Source organism: Amblyomma mixtum, chromosome 3, assembly GCF_055824585.1.
Source record: "Amblyomma mixtum isolate Tamu chromosome 3, ASM5582458v1, whole genome shotgun sequence".
Lineage (NCBI taxonomy): Eukaryota > Metazoa > Arthropoda > Arachnida > Ixodida > Ixodidae > Amblyomma > Amblyomma mixtum.
Window position 1 is genome coordinate 420,757,028 of NC_143014.1, and position 18,064 is coordinate 420,775,091.

At 47.4% G+C, this 18,064-nt stretch overlaps 1 protein-coding gene across 1 annotated transcript; it reads right to left on the reverse strand.

Annotated features, from left to right (window-relative positions):
* Positions 1–15,619: 15,619 nt before the first annotated feature.
* On the reverse strand, positions 15,620–16,123 carry LOC149357886 (uncharacterized). Its single transcript, XM_089576681.1, has one exon. It carries the CDS (start codon positions 16,121–16,123, stop codon positions 15,620–15,622), a length of 504 nt encoding a protein of 167 aa, XP_089432807.1.
* Between the last annotated feature and the right edge of the window lie 1,941 nt (positions 16,124–18,064).

Here is an 18,064-nt window from a genome sequence, read left to right on the forward strand (position 1 = left end):
TTGCAAGCTTCTGTTACTCTCATGTTGTAGTTGCTTCCTCTGTTCACTTAAAAAGATGATTTCCTGTCAGAGCTGTCCTGGCCGCACTCTCGGATGTCCATGGAGGAGCACGACGGCGGTCAGAGATTGACCCGTCATAGAGGCCAATTTACTTTATCATCAGTGTCATTATATACGTGTGCCAATATGAAACCCCAGGCTAAAACACATTGGTTTGTGCTGCACACTTCACACTGGTCTGCTGGCTGAAATGAACATTGTAAATGGTTTGCAGAGATGCTATCGAGTGTCAGTGTGAAAAGGTGGTCTTATTTCCTGCAGTCATTAGGGATTAGGCCTCCAGGGAATTAAAGAGGCTGCAAGCGTTATTACAACTCCTCAGCACGAGGCAAGCCAAGAAACCTGAATGTTGCTTTCAACAGGACACTGTTCTTGCAACGGGCATTAGTGAGCTACATGACCTCCTAAAAGTATTGCAGGTGCTGCTAGCCTGCAACGCGAGCACCATTCTCCAAAGCTACGTGCCAGGAGTTGCCGAGGAGTTTTGCCTATGTTTAACATTTTATTAAGTGACCAAAGTGAAAAAAAGCTAGTATTGATGCAGGGATCCGTGTTCATTGAACATATGGATGCTTCTCATGTAAAGGATAACCCGCAATGCTTGCACTTTGGGTCAGACAAAACTGTTTCTGCGGAGAGTGCTGTTGTTGACTTCAAGAGCCGTTTTCGCATTTCCATTACTGCATGCAGAGGCTAGATTCTAATTGGACATTGCGATATACACCGATGTTATCCCAATCCTGTTGCTTTTTACTCACTCTAAGCATACCTTGGCGTTGAAACAGGAAGCGAGGAATTGTTTTCTCACAAGCCATTTATGCTTCTCGAGACACCGATATGTTTCAAGGTAGCTGCCGTGTAGCCAGCGTGAGGTCCAAGCGGAATCATGCACACCAAAGGCAACGTAAAATAAGTTTGCCAGACGCGTGTACCTACCTCCGTTTCACAAGAGTACCGGTTTGTGTGAGGCTCATTGTTGTTCGCTTTTATGGGTGGGAGGAGAAGGACGCTGTCAATAGCGTTTGTTTCAAGGCTACGTGATATGTTAAGTGAAAGACAGGTAATAACGTGTGTTTTGTATTGTACAAAAGGGATATCTTTAACATTCTGGACTCCATGCTGCGACGTTCCGCAACAGAAAAGGAGAATATTTGTAAAATAACATCATCAATCAAAATTCAGGAGCGATTATTCACACAGTCTGCGGTGGCCTTTAAATTGTTTGGCGATTTAAAAGCTATTCCGCATAGATTCTTACATGCACGTTATCACACTGACGACATCGGCAGTTGCAGTTTTTTACCTACATGTCCTCTTTCGAATTTTTGCTTTAAGTTTATCGTTTTCATTTTTAGAGAAAGAAAAAAATTTAATGCCCTTGTACTTCCCATCAACTGTGCAAAAAGTATTCCTCCGACCCAGCCCTAAGTGTTTTATTTCACTACTACTAGACGGCGCACGAGTATTTCACGCGCTGGGTACGCCGCGCCTCTTACTCTCGTCCACGGTGGAAGAATACTATGTGTCGTAGAGAAGATATAGAAGAGTGCGCTGCATCGCCTTTGCTTGTGGGAACGCAAATGAACTCTACTCTTTACAGACACTCTTTATTAATGTTATAGGAATGAACCTTTAGCCTGCGCCCGTTCTATTTCGAGTTTAAGCAAAAGTATGACAGAAAAAAAGCGAATCATCGCGAAAAAATTTGCGAGAAGGACTAAACAACTGAGGCTTCAGTTTTACGTGTCAAAAAACGAAAACGCACAAAAAGAAAGGCACCTTTCAGTACGGGACGGGTGAAGAGTTCCCCCGCTCCTTTCGAAGCAACTGAAAAGAACAGACATGAATATATTACGCAAAACCGAATGGATACCGTACAGCTGCCCTACAAGATCATTTTTATGGAATCAATTAGCTCTATCCTTTAAAACCCTTTGCTGCACGTTGTGGCATATACGCAACATAGCCATAAATGGCTCCAAAAACAGGACGAAATTCGATTTGGGGCGTCCTCTGCTAGCTGTTGCATTTCTGCAACATACATTTTAAATACGCGCTGTCTTGTGCGGCCATCTTGGCTGCTTCAGCGGAACTATTGCCAAACAAGAGCGGTGAAAGCTTCACGAGCTCACGTTCAGTGAGACCGGTAAGTTTATGCAATTTTATTGTGTTTCTGTACTGGATAAACCGCAGTAAACTTTTTTGAGCTTTTCTACTTATCATTCTTAATGTGTAGAAATGAGGAAACTTTATTTTAGAACAGTTATTTTCTGGTGACTGAAAGTTGCTGTTTTGCACATATGCAATAACGTGCATATGGTGTCTATTTCTTGCCAAAACAGGCGATGGATCCTAAAATCTTCGCTGGCCGGGCGATTCCTTCAGATAGCGAAAAGAGTGACCTTTCAGGAAGCAGCGATGATCTTGAGAGTAACTTTATTTCCAGGAGTATATTTTTTTGTAGAATACGTAATTTTTTTCGTACGGTCGCAGTACACCCGGGCTGATTTCTCGCAACCGCACGGATATCTACACACGCCGCTTTTGTGCCGCAAAACTAAATATCTGGGAAACAATGGTTCCTTCTGAAATCTAAATACCGAGGCTTGCAGCTTATTTATTAAGAGTGCTTTCATTTTTATGCTAATTTTATATCAAGAAAAAGTCAATTGCTTTTCATGTTTCTCCAAAAAAAGACATACTCTAGGAAATAAACTACTCTCAGGATCATCGTCGCTTCCGGAATGAATTGTCCTCGCTATCCGAAGGAACAAGCCATTGAGGTATAGATTAAAAGGGGCACAACAGCACCCACTCCAACTCACGATGTAGGGCTAGATGCGGTATAATTTATGAAACATCATATTTTCTTTCATTGCTAATAACTGCATTTTATTTTCAGGTTGTCACTGGGTCCTTTGGAGGCAGAAGAGGCAGCGCTGCAAGTTTGCCAAGTGCACAGGCGACTGAATGAACTACTGCTCGAAGTGTGGTACTCATCTCTGCTCGACAAACAAGAGCAATTCTATTTTTTTTTGTACCATACGGTGAAATAACGCCTTTGTCGTGCTTGATTCAATACTCATTCATTCTCACCCAGCGCGATGTTCATTTTTGTAACGTGGTCTTTATCTGCATGTTGTTTCAAATATGCAACATGCCCTTTTAGGGTCAATAAAAACTGCACAAAACAACTTAACTAATTTTTCATGTGCATATGGTAATTCTTTCGGCTGCCTGCGTTTTCCGAAAAAATTTTATGATGAAAAAAGTCGTGCAGTAAAGGGATAAATAAAAATACTAGTTTACAACTAAACCTTACGCCATGAGTGAGAATATCTGCAATTTTGATGAGGATAATGGGGATTTATATGAGTTAAGGGTTGCTGTCACTAACATGGCACAAGGTAATTTTTGGACTACTCAAGGGGAGTCCTACACCTGTTTCCCAAGGATTTCAGACCAAATAATCATATCACCACACCAGAGGAAAGATTGCACTCGTTGTACCACCGATGGGTAGATCTTACCCCCGACTTCCCCCATACGAGGCGGATCCTGAACAAATTAACCCACCACACCGGCTAATATACGAGATTTTAACGCCATGGCCACTATTCAAAGCGATCGAGCTGTCAGGTGAAGGAAATGGAGCGGCCAGTCGGAATTTGGACCGAAGCGGTTGAACCGGGCGCCACTTGTATTGCGGTGCATTGGTACGCCGTCGCCAAGTCACAGATGTTGTTGTTGTCATCTTCAACAAGATAGTGACGCGAACACACTGCAGCGGATTTGCCAAGACACAGACGACGACTGATAGGTGTTGAGAATGTAAAAAATGAAGACATAAAAGGAAATAAAATTTTTCAAAGGTAATAGAAAACAAAATTGGTAATTAGTAAATAAAAAGGAATGTAGATTTGTTGGTTTAAATAAACAAATCAGAGTGAGACTGGTGATTGAAAATGGGAACGGATGAGAAAACAGCCAGTCAGGAAGAGGAAGAGGCTACAACTGCTTCAAAAGAAGAAAAAAAAAAACACTACAAGCCGCGCAAAGATGGCGTCAGGCCACAATGAAGAGCTGTCGAAGGAGGAGAAGGCCCGACAACTGCCAGACTTCTGCAAAAGGGAATCAGCCGCCGAGGTCAAAGAGGACTTCAACCAGATTCACCACATGCTCACCGGTAGGTCGCCGCACAAGCCATCGCCCGAGTCCTTCGCTCGAGCTCAGGAGGTCAAGGGGGGCCCAATAGTGGACGCTAATGGATGCGAGCACTATGAAGGCACAGGAGAAGGACTGTGGCATGTTCCCGCTCTGCACCGTCCTGGGAGCCCTGTGCAGAGCCAGACCACCGCGGACGACTCAATAAGCGAGGGGTCGCTGCCGATGCTCTTCGCGGGAGCCTCACCCGGGTCTGGGTGGTGGCCCTGGAGGAGGTTCGGGGAACCAAGCCCCGTGCCCCGCCACCGAGGGGCGTGAGGCGTCCGCGTCGAATGCCGCGCAAACGCCGGGAAACTGGACCCGACTGCCTTCCCCTTGGAACTCCGGACGAAGGCACGGAACTGGCTGGACTGTCCCTGGAAGAGCGTCTGGACCGTCAGGTTAACTTCGAACATTGACGCGCCCGGTGTGAAAGGACCCGCCGACATTGGGGTTGCGTGACTACGGGGACGCAGCCTGAAGGGTCAAGAGATCAAGAGCACTTACAAAAAGTGAACAAGCGCTCAAAACCCGCGACATATCCCTCAAGGGGACGTACGGACTTCCTACGCTTATCCAAGATACTGTCCTGGACATGCAGAAGTGGGGTGAACTGGGCTGTTTAAATAAATTACTATCCTCCTCCCACTATCCCCCGTTCGTGTGCAAATTCCTCTTGCAGTCTTTTTCTTTCACAGCCTTGTGTTTTAAAGACATAAGACGTAACCGGCGGGCAGAAAATGATTGCACCGAGAAGCCCATCGTTGCCACTCGGTCCAACCGAAAATCAACATAACGTCTGCTGGGAGTAGTGAGTTCTAGCACCGCGGTACGGTAAATTTGCTGACCACAGTAACAACAACAAATGCGGCAAGGCAAGCACGCAACATTAGCAACGGCGATCCGTTACCGTATAGCACGTTACGGCAGCCCGGCTGTGCTATATGTCTCAATTGTCTCGGCACAGACTCGGAAGACAAGACAGTGACCGAGCGCGGCATGCAGCAATGTGGTTTTCCTCTTCTTTTTTCGCCCTTGCTGGTGTGCCGCTCTCCATACGCCAGCCATTACGACGCATTTTTCATGCCTAACGAGCTTCTTTGGTGTTACGTCCGCGCCAGTAACGAAACAGTGCGGAAGCATTTCAGTTCTGAAGTAACGCAGGCTCGATGAAACGCTCGGAAAGGGTGTAAAGCAGCCGGTTTGAATTTTTTTATTGAATGCCAGTTTTTGCAATGGATCGCCTCCTTCGAACCACGAACGTTACTCCCTCGAGTACTCTAACATTTTTCGCCTGCTTACAGTGAACTGGCATCAGCGCTTTCGCTCATATTCGCATTGCAACGAAGCAAGCGGCCGGTCAGTATTTGCGGCGAATTATTCAAGATAAGTGCTTTTTTTCACTGGCTTTTTAGATTTGTGTTCACACAACCTACTCTGACAGGTGTTGCTGTGACAGAAACTTGGGAAAACACAAAAATGTGCGCGGATGTCAGGAAAGTAAATAAACGCGGCGCCAAATATGAGTGGATATAATTGTACTGCAGGAATAAATGTGGATGTTTATGAATCTATGAGATACAACCCGGGAACATTTCGTGTGTTGCGTGATAAAAGGGTAGCTTCCGCAGGGTTATCCCCGGATTTAGTTACGGATGGTGTTGTGTGTATTCCACCTTCAGGGTTTAATTAGCGCGTGCAGACAAAAAAAGATTACAGCACATGGGGATAAGCAAAATCAGGTTTAAATTGACACTTTTGACAAAGTGAAGTTGTGCTGTACCGCTTGATTGCTGCATTTTAATGATATGGAGGCTATTTTCACTCAAAACCGAGCTTTCATAAGATTATTGTTGAAAACTTTAAATAAATTAAACTAATTTGAAATACCAGGAATGGAGTGCGCTTTTTGAACATGCGGCAGAATTTTATACACAGGTAACAACGTAACCGACCAGTTCCAATAATGTAATCATGAAAGTAGCCGCAAACACAACTTAACGAGAATCCTGTGGCGCTCGCACAGAACGAGAGAACTGATCGAGACAATGAGAGTCCTAACCTCAAAAGAGGGACCTCCAAATACTGCTTCCTCTGAAATGCGAAACGCCGGCAAGAGAGGAGAAAATATATTTTCTTTCGAGTTCTCCACATTAGTCACAAATTTTTGTATGACTCGTAGGTCACGTCAGACCAAGATTTTCGGGGCTACTTCCTTCTCGGAAAAAAAAAAGTGCCCAAGCATTCCATTCCTATAAAACTTTAGGCTGATGAAACACTCCTATATACAGTACACAGATAATTAATGGTTCCTCTTATAGCACTGTAGCGCTTACGGAGTATTGCATCCGTCACCGCAGGTCTGGTTACTTTTCCCAACATATCCAACACTGAGCAAGAGGCTCTGAGCAAATTATATAAATTCTGCCCGTGGTGTTAGTTCGGTTTGAAGCGCTCTAGAGTTCCGTGTTCAAGTATTCGCCTTGATGTGTAAAAAAGGGCAAAAAGAAGAAGAAAAGAACAAACCTCGGCCACGTCCCAGCATATCTCAAAAAAGTATATCGTGCAGGTGCTACCGCAACCGCTTCACTTGGGACTCTGCAGACGGAGACCGCAGTGACTTCAAAGGCAATGCACATCGAGACGGCGGCGATACTCAACCATGCTCAAGATTCGACTCTGCAGAACGCTGCTACACCGCTGAAATTAACACCGCTGCCGCCGCTCCCGGAACTAAAGCAGAACGCCTCGTCTGGCGTAAAGCAGAAAAAGTTCGGACGCAGGCTCCGAACAGACACCACATCACCCATAGACCAAGAAACCATAGGTTACCAACACCAAAGAACCCCGCCGGCCGGGGAACAATGCCACCCGTCCCCGAAATGGACCTTCACCTGTTGCTGCCGAGAAGGTGAAGTGACAGACGGACAGGTGAAAGGAATCAATTATTGGGTTGACCGGAAGAATGGCCACAAGTCCGCATTCATTTCGGTGCCTGGCATAACTGGACTCTGCGCCGTGACGCTATGCCCCCCACCACCACTGTGACTATTCTACTGCTCTGGCTGAGCTATCGGTCCCGCTCCGAAATCCATCCAGAGAACCCCGTAAGTCACCGCTGAGCGTCTTTGTTCATTCTTCAGATGAAAGTGCACAGACGGTAAAGAGCAAACAGAACAAACATCGCTCGCTCCCTCCTAGCACGGTCGAAGAATATTCGTGGCGCGTTAGGATATTTACAGTGTTTTTCCTCCTGAGCAGAAGCTGTGCCGTGGGGAGCAACGCTGTGAGGGTTACGGCGGACCGTAACCCGCGACTCCGCGGCCTGGACGACAAGCGGAGATGGCGAAGGCTGCGCGCCGACTGCATGACTATATAGAGTTCGACGCGGGGGCGACAACCTCGCGCCTCCCATTGGTGACTCTTGACGTGTCAGCTGCGAAAGAGAAAGAACCACACTGTTCATGTAACGCACATTACAGTGAGCTACATGCCCTCCTTAAAGTACTTCAGGTGCTGCTAGCCTGCAACGCGGGCACCGTTCTGCGAAGCTTCGAGCCAGAGGTGGCCGAGGAGTCTTGCCTCCTTATGTTGAATGTTTTTAAGGCGGAAGCCTTTAATGTCTCATCGTTGTAAGCAGCAGTTGTCGACAGAAATGTCACGCTTCTCAGTTGGTCGAAACGGTCGTGACGTCACAGTGCGCGAATTTCAAACGGGGACAATTATACTTTGGCTAGTAACCATGCAACCAATTGAAGGGATCGTATAGTGATGCTCCAAGTAAGTGGGACCGAGCTTAGTTAATTGCTTAATTACCCAATTAGCCTAATTAACTTCTCTAGTAAGGCCATATTAATAAATTAAACTGAGTAGGAAATTGGTCGAGCTCAGGAATCGAACCCCGGTCTTCGGAGTGCGAGACGAGCATGCTATCCACTCCGCCATGCCAACTCGGTGGTTTGGAATGAACAAAGGCGCGTCTAGTGAATACGGAGTCTTCACTCACTCCCATCCTCCTCCCTTTCCTTCCAGCGAGGTTTAGGTGTCCACCGAGATATGAGAGACAGATACATTTCCTTTCCTCAAAAATCAGTTTACCGACGAGCGAGGCTAAGAACCGAATGGGCGATGGCGTTCTATGGACTCCCTGGCAGCGTTGCAAGACGCTGTCTCGTTCCACTCTTAGAGGCGACGCTTAACATCTTAACCACACATCAGTGACCGCACTTTAGGTAAAAAAAATGCCTCCCTGAATTTTGTGAAGAGCCTCCCTGAAGTGCCTCCCTGCCTCCCGAGATATGTGAGACAGTTACTGCCTAATTTCCTTTCCTCAAATACAATTTTCATTTTCTTCATTACGGGCCCTCTTTCTCTTTCTTATTTCACACCCACTTCCTCCCTTCCTCTACGGTGCGGTTCAGGTGTCCACCGAGATGACAGAGAATTACTGCGCCAATTCCTTTTCTCAAAAAGCGTTGCATTCAAAGGGCAAGGCATCACACCGAACGGGTGGTGGTGTTGAACTCCCTGGCAGTGCTACAACACTCCATCATAATGGCGAAGCTTAAGCGTCATTAATTAGCAGTTAATTAGTATTGCGGCATGAATAAGTAATTAACCATTGATTAAATGATTTGTCATCACTTAGTAATTAGTATTCAATTATATGTGACGCCACCAGTGCCACAGAAGGAGTCAAAGTGGTGCGGAAAACGCTTCCGCCTCTACGCACTTTAGACAGTCAAAGTGCCCCCTGAATTTTATTAAGTGACCAAACTGAATAAACCTAGTATCGATGCAAGGATCTAGGTTAATTAAACCTGTGGATGATTATGATGAAAAGGAAAACACGTATAGCTTGCACTAAGGGTTTGACAAATGTGCTTCTGCAGAGAGTGCAGTTGTCCTCTTCACGACCTGTAGTCGCTGTTAGTGTCCACTGCCGAGACTGTAAGTGTCCATTTTTCGGAACACTATGTTTCTTGGGCATGGAAAGGATCGGATGGAAAGAGAGATTATTGAGGCATATCACAATAGAAAAGCAGGTGGTCAGTGTGTTAGCACCGCTTCCTTGTCTCTTCTTGATAATGAACTTGCGTTTTTGGACCATTGCTGTTGATTGGTACGAGACGATAGTAGCGCTGTACCTGAACCGCACCGTAGAGGAAGGGAGGAAGTGGGTGTGAAATAAGAAAGAGAAAGAGGGCCCGTAATGAAGAAAATGAAAATTGTATTTGAGGAAAGGAAATTAGGCAGTAACTGTCTCACATATCTCGGGAGGCAGGGAGGCACTTCAGGGAGGCTCTTCACAAAATTCAGGGAGGCATTTTTTTTACCTAAAGTGCGGTCACTGATGTGTGGTTAAGATGTTAAGCGTCGCCTCTAAGAGTGGAACGAGACAGCGTCTTGCAACGCTGCCAGGGAGTCCATAGAACGCCATCGCCCATTCGGTTCTTAGCCTCGCTCGTCGGTAAACTGATTTTTGGGGAAAGAAATGTATCTGTCTCTCATATCTCGGTGGACACCTAAACCTCGCTGGAAGGAAAGGGAGGAGGATGGGAGTGAGTGAAGACTCCGTATTCACTAGACGCGCCTTTGTTCATTCCAAACCACCGAGTTGGCATGGCGGAGTGGATAGCATGCTCGTCTCGCACTCCGAAGACCGGGGTTCGATTCCTGAGCTCGACCAATTTCCTACTCAGTTTAATTTATTAATATGGCCTTACTAGAGAAGTTAATTAGGCTAATTAGGCTTAAGCTTTTGTTTCCGCAATAGAATTCAGTTGGAAGTGCAGCATATGTCCTGTCGTACCTGTGTCTATTTCGCCCCCATTTTCTTCGTGCTGCTATGTTTTCAAGATGGATCAATACCCACTGGCCCAAACATCAGTGTTTTTGTATTGTATGTCGTTAAAATGCAAAGATCAAGCTACAGGACAACCTCACTTTCTGTACAGTGTCACTGCAAGTCTCATCTTGTTTATCTCCTTGCGCTGTAATTTTTTTCCTCTGCATGCGCCAATTAAACCCTGGACGTAGTATGCGCTCAACACCATGCGTCAGTAATTCCTGGGCTAAACTTGCGGAAGCTAACCTTTTATCAGGCAACTCACAAAATGTTCCTGGGTTGTTTCTCATAGATTCATAAACATCCATCTTTATTCCTGCAGCACAATTAGGCTCAAGTTAGGCGTTTCACGTGCAGAACATTAAACTATGCGCATTCATTTTTACCACCCACAATATCTGACTGGAACACTCTGCCTTCACAAATCGCTACCACCACTGATCCTGATAAATATTTTAATCTTTTATCTTAAACAACTACTGGTTAATTATTTGCGTACATTGTCATTGTATTTGCTCATGGTTTACTTTTTGCAGGGTATGTTATTAAAATGATTCTTGCATTAGAGTTAAGTTTGTATAATTTAAATACTGTAGCAATTTTCACTCTGCCATGCTACCATACGTTTGATTGTTTTGCTTGTTTCTGTCATGCTAAGTGTTTTATTTGTGGTTTTGTTTTATTTTGATCAATTGCCTACGCCCCCCCCCCCCCTCCTGCTCGCATCCATCAGCGTCCAATATTCGACCCCGCGTAACCTCCCGGGCTCGAGCGAAGGACTCGGGCGATGGCGTGTATGGCGCCCTACCCGTGAGCATGTGGTCGATCTGGTTGAACTCCTCTTTGACCTCGGCCGCTGATGCCCTTTTGCAGAAGACAGCCAGTACTCGGGCCTTCTCCTCCTTAGACAGGTCTTCATCGCCGCCTGACGCCATCTTAGCGCGGATTGTACTCTTTTTTTTTCTTCTTTTGAGACAGTTGTGGCCTCTTCCTCTTCGCGCCTGATTGTTTTTCAATCCCTTCCCATTTTCAGTCACCAGGCTCTCTGTGTTTGATTTATTTATTTAAACCAACAAATCTGCATTCCTTTTTATTTACTAATTATTATTATTACTTTTTATTACCTTTGAAAACTTTTATTCCCTTTTATTTCGTTTCATTTTTACATTTTCATCACTTATCAGTCGCCGTCTGTGTAGCGGGGTGTGTTTCTGCAAGCACGGACGCCAAACCAGACACACCGCCGCTCAACAGGCTAAAGACCCTCAGGCTTTATTGAACACCCATATATAGCCGGGGAAGCAGTGGTGACACCTAGCTGTACGCACACACACTACATCGCCGGTTGTTTAAGAAGGAACAGTATTCAAAACACAACCCCTGGCAAGTCCAGTCTTTTCGGCCTCCATATCATTCTTCAAAACCGGGACACACGAATGGGTGAACTAGGGTGTGGCTTGGGCAAAGCAGACGAACTTGAGGTGGTGGGCCCTGCAGTAGTAGACTCGCTACCGTATGGCTTCAATTCGGGCGGCTCCTCTCTGGCGACAGGTTCAGCAGGGCCGAGGGACACTAAGGGGTTGGTCATTGGGACGAGGTGCAGACGATTATGTTTCTGGACACCCTTCGGGGTCTCCACGACGTACTACCGGCGGCGCTGGGCTGGTCCCAGAACCATCGCAGGGCTATTTACGTCCCGCACCCAGACTTGCTCACCGGTCTGAAGTGGACGCTGTAGTTGGGCTCCATGTCTCCGGTTAAAGTTCCAAGCCTGAGTCCTCCGATTAACTCGATCTCGTAGGGTAAAAGAATGCGAAGAGCGCCAGCCTGGCTCGAGTTGCTGGGCTATCTTGGGAACTCTCGTTTGTGGGCGCCTGCCCATGAGAAGCTGTGCAGGGCTCACACCATTGATACCAGGAGTGTCCCTGTAGGCCACCAGTGCCAAGAAAGGATCGTCGGCTTTGTGCAGCAGGTCTTTGACGGTTCGCACCATCCTCTCCACTTCCCTATTGGACAGCGGGAATTGTGGGCTGATGGTGACATGCCTGAAGTCGTAAGCCTGTGCACAGGCAGAAAAGTCATAGGATGCAAACTGTGGACCATTGTCGCTGCGGACGACGTTTGGAATGCTGTGGCGTGCGGAGACGCTCTTAATGGCTGCGATGACTGCCGCTGCTGTTGTAGAACGCAGACTGATGACTTCTGGGAAGCGTGACCTGTAGTCGACCAGCAGCACAATTTTGACCATTCAGCTGGAAAAGGTCTACTACCTCCTGCCAGGGAAGACTTGGAGTCTGCGATGGCAACATCGGTTCTACGCGTTGAGCGCGTGTTTCAGCGCACTTGGCACAGTTAGAGACGAGGTTTTCGATGTGGCTGTTTATTCCAGGGCACCATAATGACTCTCAAGCAATGGCTTTGCAACGGTTAATACCCTGATGCCCCTCATGAATGAGGTCAAGCATGGAACGCTGAAGAGTCAAAGGCACAACAATGCCGACTCTCTTCAGAGGAAGCCCTTCACAAACACTGAGGTCCCCCTGATGCCGTCAGTACTTCTTAACATGAAGAGGCAGCTTTGACTGCCTGGGCCAGCCTTTAGTTCAGTATTCAAGCAGAAGTTTGCACTCACCATCAATGGCTTGTGCCTAGAGAGGCTCTTCTTGACGTGCAGAGACAAAGTCTCGGAGCGGGCGAAGAATAGCTTCCGCAAAGAGCTCAACTTGATCAGCTTGCCTTGTCAAAGAACCATCCACTGGTGCCCCTGAGAGCGTGTCAGCAGTGGCTAACAACTGGCCGGGTACATACATTACTTGGTACTGGAAGCGCATCAGCTTCAGTCGAAAACGCTGTATCCTTGGAGGCAGTAAGTCAATATCCATGGACCCCATGAAGGCCAAAGTGGTTGGTGATCAGTCTCAAGGAAGAAATTTAGTCCACGGACATATTCGTCAAAACGAAGCACTTCCCAGCTTGCTGCTAAAGCCTCCTTCTCAGTGTGGCTGTACCGGCGTTCCGTTGATGTGAGTGAACGCAACGCGAAGACAACAGGATGACACTCACTGGAAGGCTGCTCTTGCAGTAATACGGCACCAAGACCGAAGGAGCTGGCATCAGCTGATACTGTCGCCTTGTACGCAGTGTTGAACCGAGCAACGCAAAGGGCCGAGCAGAGCAGTTTCTTGAGCTCGGTAAAGGCAGACTGTTGAGCGTGGCCCCAAGTCCACTCAGACTCCTTCGTCAGCAAACTTCGGATAGGTGCTGTCGTTTCCGATACGTGAAGCAAAAAGCATCCGATGTGGTTAAAAAGACCCAGAAGTCCACGGGCACCTGTGACGTTTTGCGGCGCCGGCATGGCTTTTATTCCAGCGTCTTTGTCTGGGTCAGGAGAGATTCCCTTTGCGCTAACAATAACACCCAGGAACTTGACGCTGCTGGCTGCGAAAGTGCTCTTCTTGCGGTTTAAAGTCACCCCTGCTGTTGTTAACTGATTGACAACTTCCTGCAAACGACGGTCGTGCTCTGCACGCGTCTTGCGAAAGACGAGAATATCGTCGATCATGTTCACAACCGACTGGCCTTCCAGGATACGGGACATCTGTCGCGGGAAGTACTCAGGTGCAGTCGCGATCCCAAACGGGAGCCGAAGAAAACAGTAACGCCCGAATGGAGTTATGAGCGTTGTGTACTCTTGCGACTCGGGAGGCAGCTTGACCTGGTGGAAGCTCGACGTCGCATCCAACTTTGAGAAAACAGTGGCATCCTCCAGCAGACCAAGGCATTGCTCGACCGTGGGCAACATATGGCGTTCCCGCAAAATGACTTTGTTGAAGCGGATTAGATCCACGCAAAGCCTGAGGCCGCCGGTACCTTTCGGAACCGCAACCAATCCGGCGCACCAGTCTGTAGGTGTGTCGACGCGACGGATCAGGCCATCCCCTTCCATCTTGTCCAGCGCCTGCTTGACCGCGTCTCGGAGAGGTAGCGGCAGGCGCCTGGGAACGCTTAAGGAGAACGGCGTAGCGTCTGGTTTCAGTCGGATAGTGTAGGCCTCTGGAAGCGTTCTAAGTCCATTAAAAAGACTAGCTTCCAGACGAAACTGCCCGGACAATTCTGGGGCTTCTGAAACGTGTTCTAGAAACTTTCAGACGCCCAGGGCTTGTATCGCCGGAAACCCTAGCAGAGGAACTGTGTGTGCTGCCAAAACATAAAGACGCTATTTGACAGACTTACCGTGCCACGTCAAAATAGCATTATAAGTTACCAGAAGTGGCAGCACATTGTTACCGGGTCCCTTCTACTCGCCCTCTGGGTCTTGAAGCTTAGCAGGAATGCCAAGAAACACGTTCGGAACAGCTGACACTTCGGCGCCGCCTGTCCACCTTGAAAGAAATGGCGCGTCCGTCAACCAGCGCCCCAATGAACCTCGCGTGCTGGCGATGGGCTTCCGCAATTGCGTGAAGCTCCACCGAACTAGCCGAAGGTTTCCGCGCCTGATTCCCGCCTTTCTTCTATTGCGAAAGCACTACTACGTCAGGTGTCGCCTCTTCGCGTTACCACAGCCTACCCTTCACGGTCGGTGGCCGGTCATGTGACTACTGACGTCATACCAGAGTGAGAGATGGGGCACCAAGTCGGCTCTTCAGCGCGTGGCAGCTAGACTTCGCAGCAGAACGACAGTGGGCGGCCGGTCATGTGACTATTGACGTCATACCAGGGCGAGAGATGGGGCACCAAGTGGGGCACCAGCGCGCCGCAGCTAGAACTTCGCGGCCGGTTGACCACCTGCCACCGAACGAAGGCGCGTCTAGCTAATACGGTGTCTTCGTTCACTCCCATCTTTCTCCCTTCCCTTAGGCGAGGTTCGGGTGTCCACCGAGATATGCGAGAGAGATACATTTACTTCCCTCAAAAACCAATTTACCGTCGAGTAAGGCGTGGAACCGAATGGGTGATGGCGTTCTGCAGACTCCCTGCAGCATTGCAAGACGCTGTCACGTCCACTCTTAGAGGCCATGCTTAACACCTTAACCGCACATCAGTGACACAAGCAGCAACAGTGCGCTTAAGGCTTTCATTTCGTGGGTACACATGGACATTAACAATTTGCACCACCCATAAGCGAAACACATAGCGTAGCCAAGGAGATATTTGTTTCGCAATTCCATAGGCTTAACCAAAGCTAAGCCTCAGCAGTTTTTTCTTTATGCAGACGACTTTAAAATGACCACTCCTGCCGCAGAAATTACAGAAAGCACGGCGAGCTGGGCAATCCGAACGCGGATGCGTCGCACGGCCACAGAATAAGCAAGGATGGGTAGGCTTATCAACCGACGGTAGCTTCCCTTGTCGCAAGCGCGTTGCGTCGACAGCGAGCGAAGGCGATTCTACTGAGTCACGAACTCTGCGTTCGTTATCGGCGTCTTCATGCTGACGTGCTTGAGTTAATTCCTCTTGCCAACTTAACTTCGTGCATCAACAAAGTAGGTCTGAAAGCTTGCGGTTCAACTAACCGACGACGAAACGGTCGCGCACGTGCCTATCTTCAGCCCCTGACGACGAGTAGTTGCAGCGCTTTACCAAGGTACAGAGCACGGTGAAAAATAAATCAGTGGTCTCACCCGGCTGCTGCGTCCGGCGATGAAAACGGGCAGACTCGTACAACTGGTTGAGCGGGTGGACGAAATGGTCAGTGAACGCCTTCTTGACAGCTGCTACGTCATTGGCGTCTGCCTCTGCCAGCGTCGTTGATGCAAGAACCGTTCTTGCTTGCGGACCCGTGCAGTACAGCATGGAACGCACCTGAACTTCCTGTGCAGCGGTAGACAGTAAGGTTGCAGAACAAAAGTCCTCGAACTGCAGCACCCATGTCGGCCAGAAACCTGGGGTCTCAAAATCGACCGGTGGCGGTGTGCGAAGCATTGCCCCGAGTGTGGCGGCGGCGGCGTCATTCACGGTGAAGAACCGAAGAGCGCCGAACCAGTAGCTTCGTGATCCCACTTCCAACACCATGTAGCGGGATGTGTTTCTGCAAGCACGGACGCCAAACCAGACACACTGCCGCTCAGAAAGCCAGAGACCATCAGGCTTCATTGAACACCCATATATAGCCGGGGAAGCGGTGGGGACATCAAGCGGAACTCACACACATTAAGTCTGTGTCCTGGCAAATACCCCGCAGTGGGTACGCGCCATTGTCTTCTTGAAGACGACAACAACAAAAACATTTGTGACTTGACGGCGTACCAACGCACCGCAATACAAGCGGCACCCGGTTCAACCGCTTCGGTCCAAATGCCGACTGGCCGCTCCATTTCCTTGACGTGACAACTCGATCGCTTTGAAAGCTGGCCATGGCGTTAAAATCTCGTATATTAGACGGAGTGGTGGATTAATTGGTTCAGGACCCGCCTCGTATTAGGGAAGTGGGTGGTAAGATCTACCCATCGGTGGTACAACGAGTGCAATCTTTCCTCTGGTGTGGTGACATGATTATTTGGTCTGAAATCCTTTGGAAACGGGTGTAGGACTCCCCTTGAGTAGTCGAAAAATACCTTTTGCCACAGCCCCCTTTGGGTGAAAGCAGCATATGCGCCATATAAACAACCATTATCAGCATAAAAATCGCACATCTTGTCATCCGCTAGGTCTAGTTGTCAGCTAGTCTTTTTATTTTTATTGCTTGTATATTTCAAAACTGTTCCGAAAAATTTAGTACATTGTATGTTGTCACACTGGGGCCATTTTTTTTTTACCTACACTGGCTACACTAGTGTAGCCAGTGTATCATGATTTCATTACACACTTGAGACACCAGCGTAGCCAGTGAAGGCAAAAAAAAATGGCCCTACTGACGGCATCAGCAGTTGCAGCTTTTACCTGCATGTTGTTTTTCAAATTCTTTTTATTCTCAACATTTTAATCATTAGAGAAAGAAAAATTTTTAATACTGATGTACTTCTCATCAATCTGTGCAAAAAATAATTTCACTGCTTTTAGACGACACAACAGAACTTAAGTTCTGGAGATACTACATTTCTTACTCTTCATTATATGTGTCGTAGAAGACGAATAGAAGTTATAAAAGAGTGCGAGGTAACACCTTTGGCTGGGGGAACGCAAATGAATTCTACTCTCTACAAAAGACTCTTTATTGCGTTTATAGTCTTCAATTTTTACTCATACCAGGTTGTATTTCCAGATTAACCAAAAGTATTATACCGAAGAAATTTCGAATCATCGCCAAAAAAATTCTCAGAAGGAGTCAATAGCTGAGGCCTCAATTTTAAGCGTCAAACAACCAAGACGAATATTATTTTTCCAGTAGCCGTAGATACCTTACTGCACAGGAAAGGACTTCTCACAGAACCTTCGAAACAAAGGAAAAGAACTTACATAAATATACTATGCAATACCGAGTAGACAAATTCTACCAATTAACACTCGAGGAAAGCCTGACATGCGCAATCAGATTCATTGTCAGCTGTTGCAGAGACGTTGCTACATAAGAAAAAGCGCACCAAAGAGACCGATAAGCATGATGACAGGATGGCAACTCAAGTAATTCAGTACCTTCGCAGAGTGTCTTATAACCTTAAGAAAATTGCAAGAAGATACGACGTGGACGTGCTTTTCTCCGCCCCAAGCAAGCTATCAAAAGTTTGTACAATGAAGTTTAATAAGAAAAAGCCGATTTGTACTATCAACCACCAACTAGGTTTCACCTGTTGCAGGACTAAGGTAGTGTACAGCGTTCTGCTCACTTGCAACAGGGTGTACTTAGGTAAGACTGGACGTTGTTTTAATGAGAGAGCTAGGGAGCATTACAATCTCGTGAAAGAAGGGAAGAGCGGTCACCTTGCTATCCACTGCCGAGAATGTAAGTGTAAGCCCATTTTTCGGAAAACTAACTTTCTTTTTGCATGGAAAGGATCGGATGGAAAGAGAGATTAT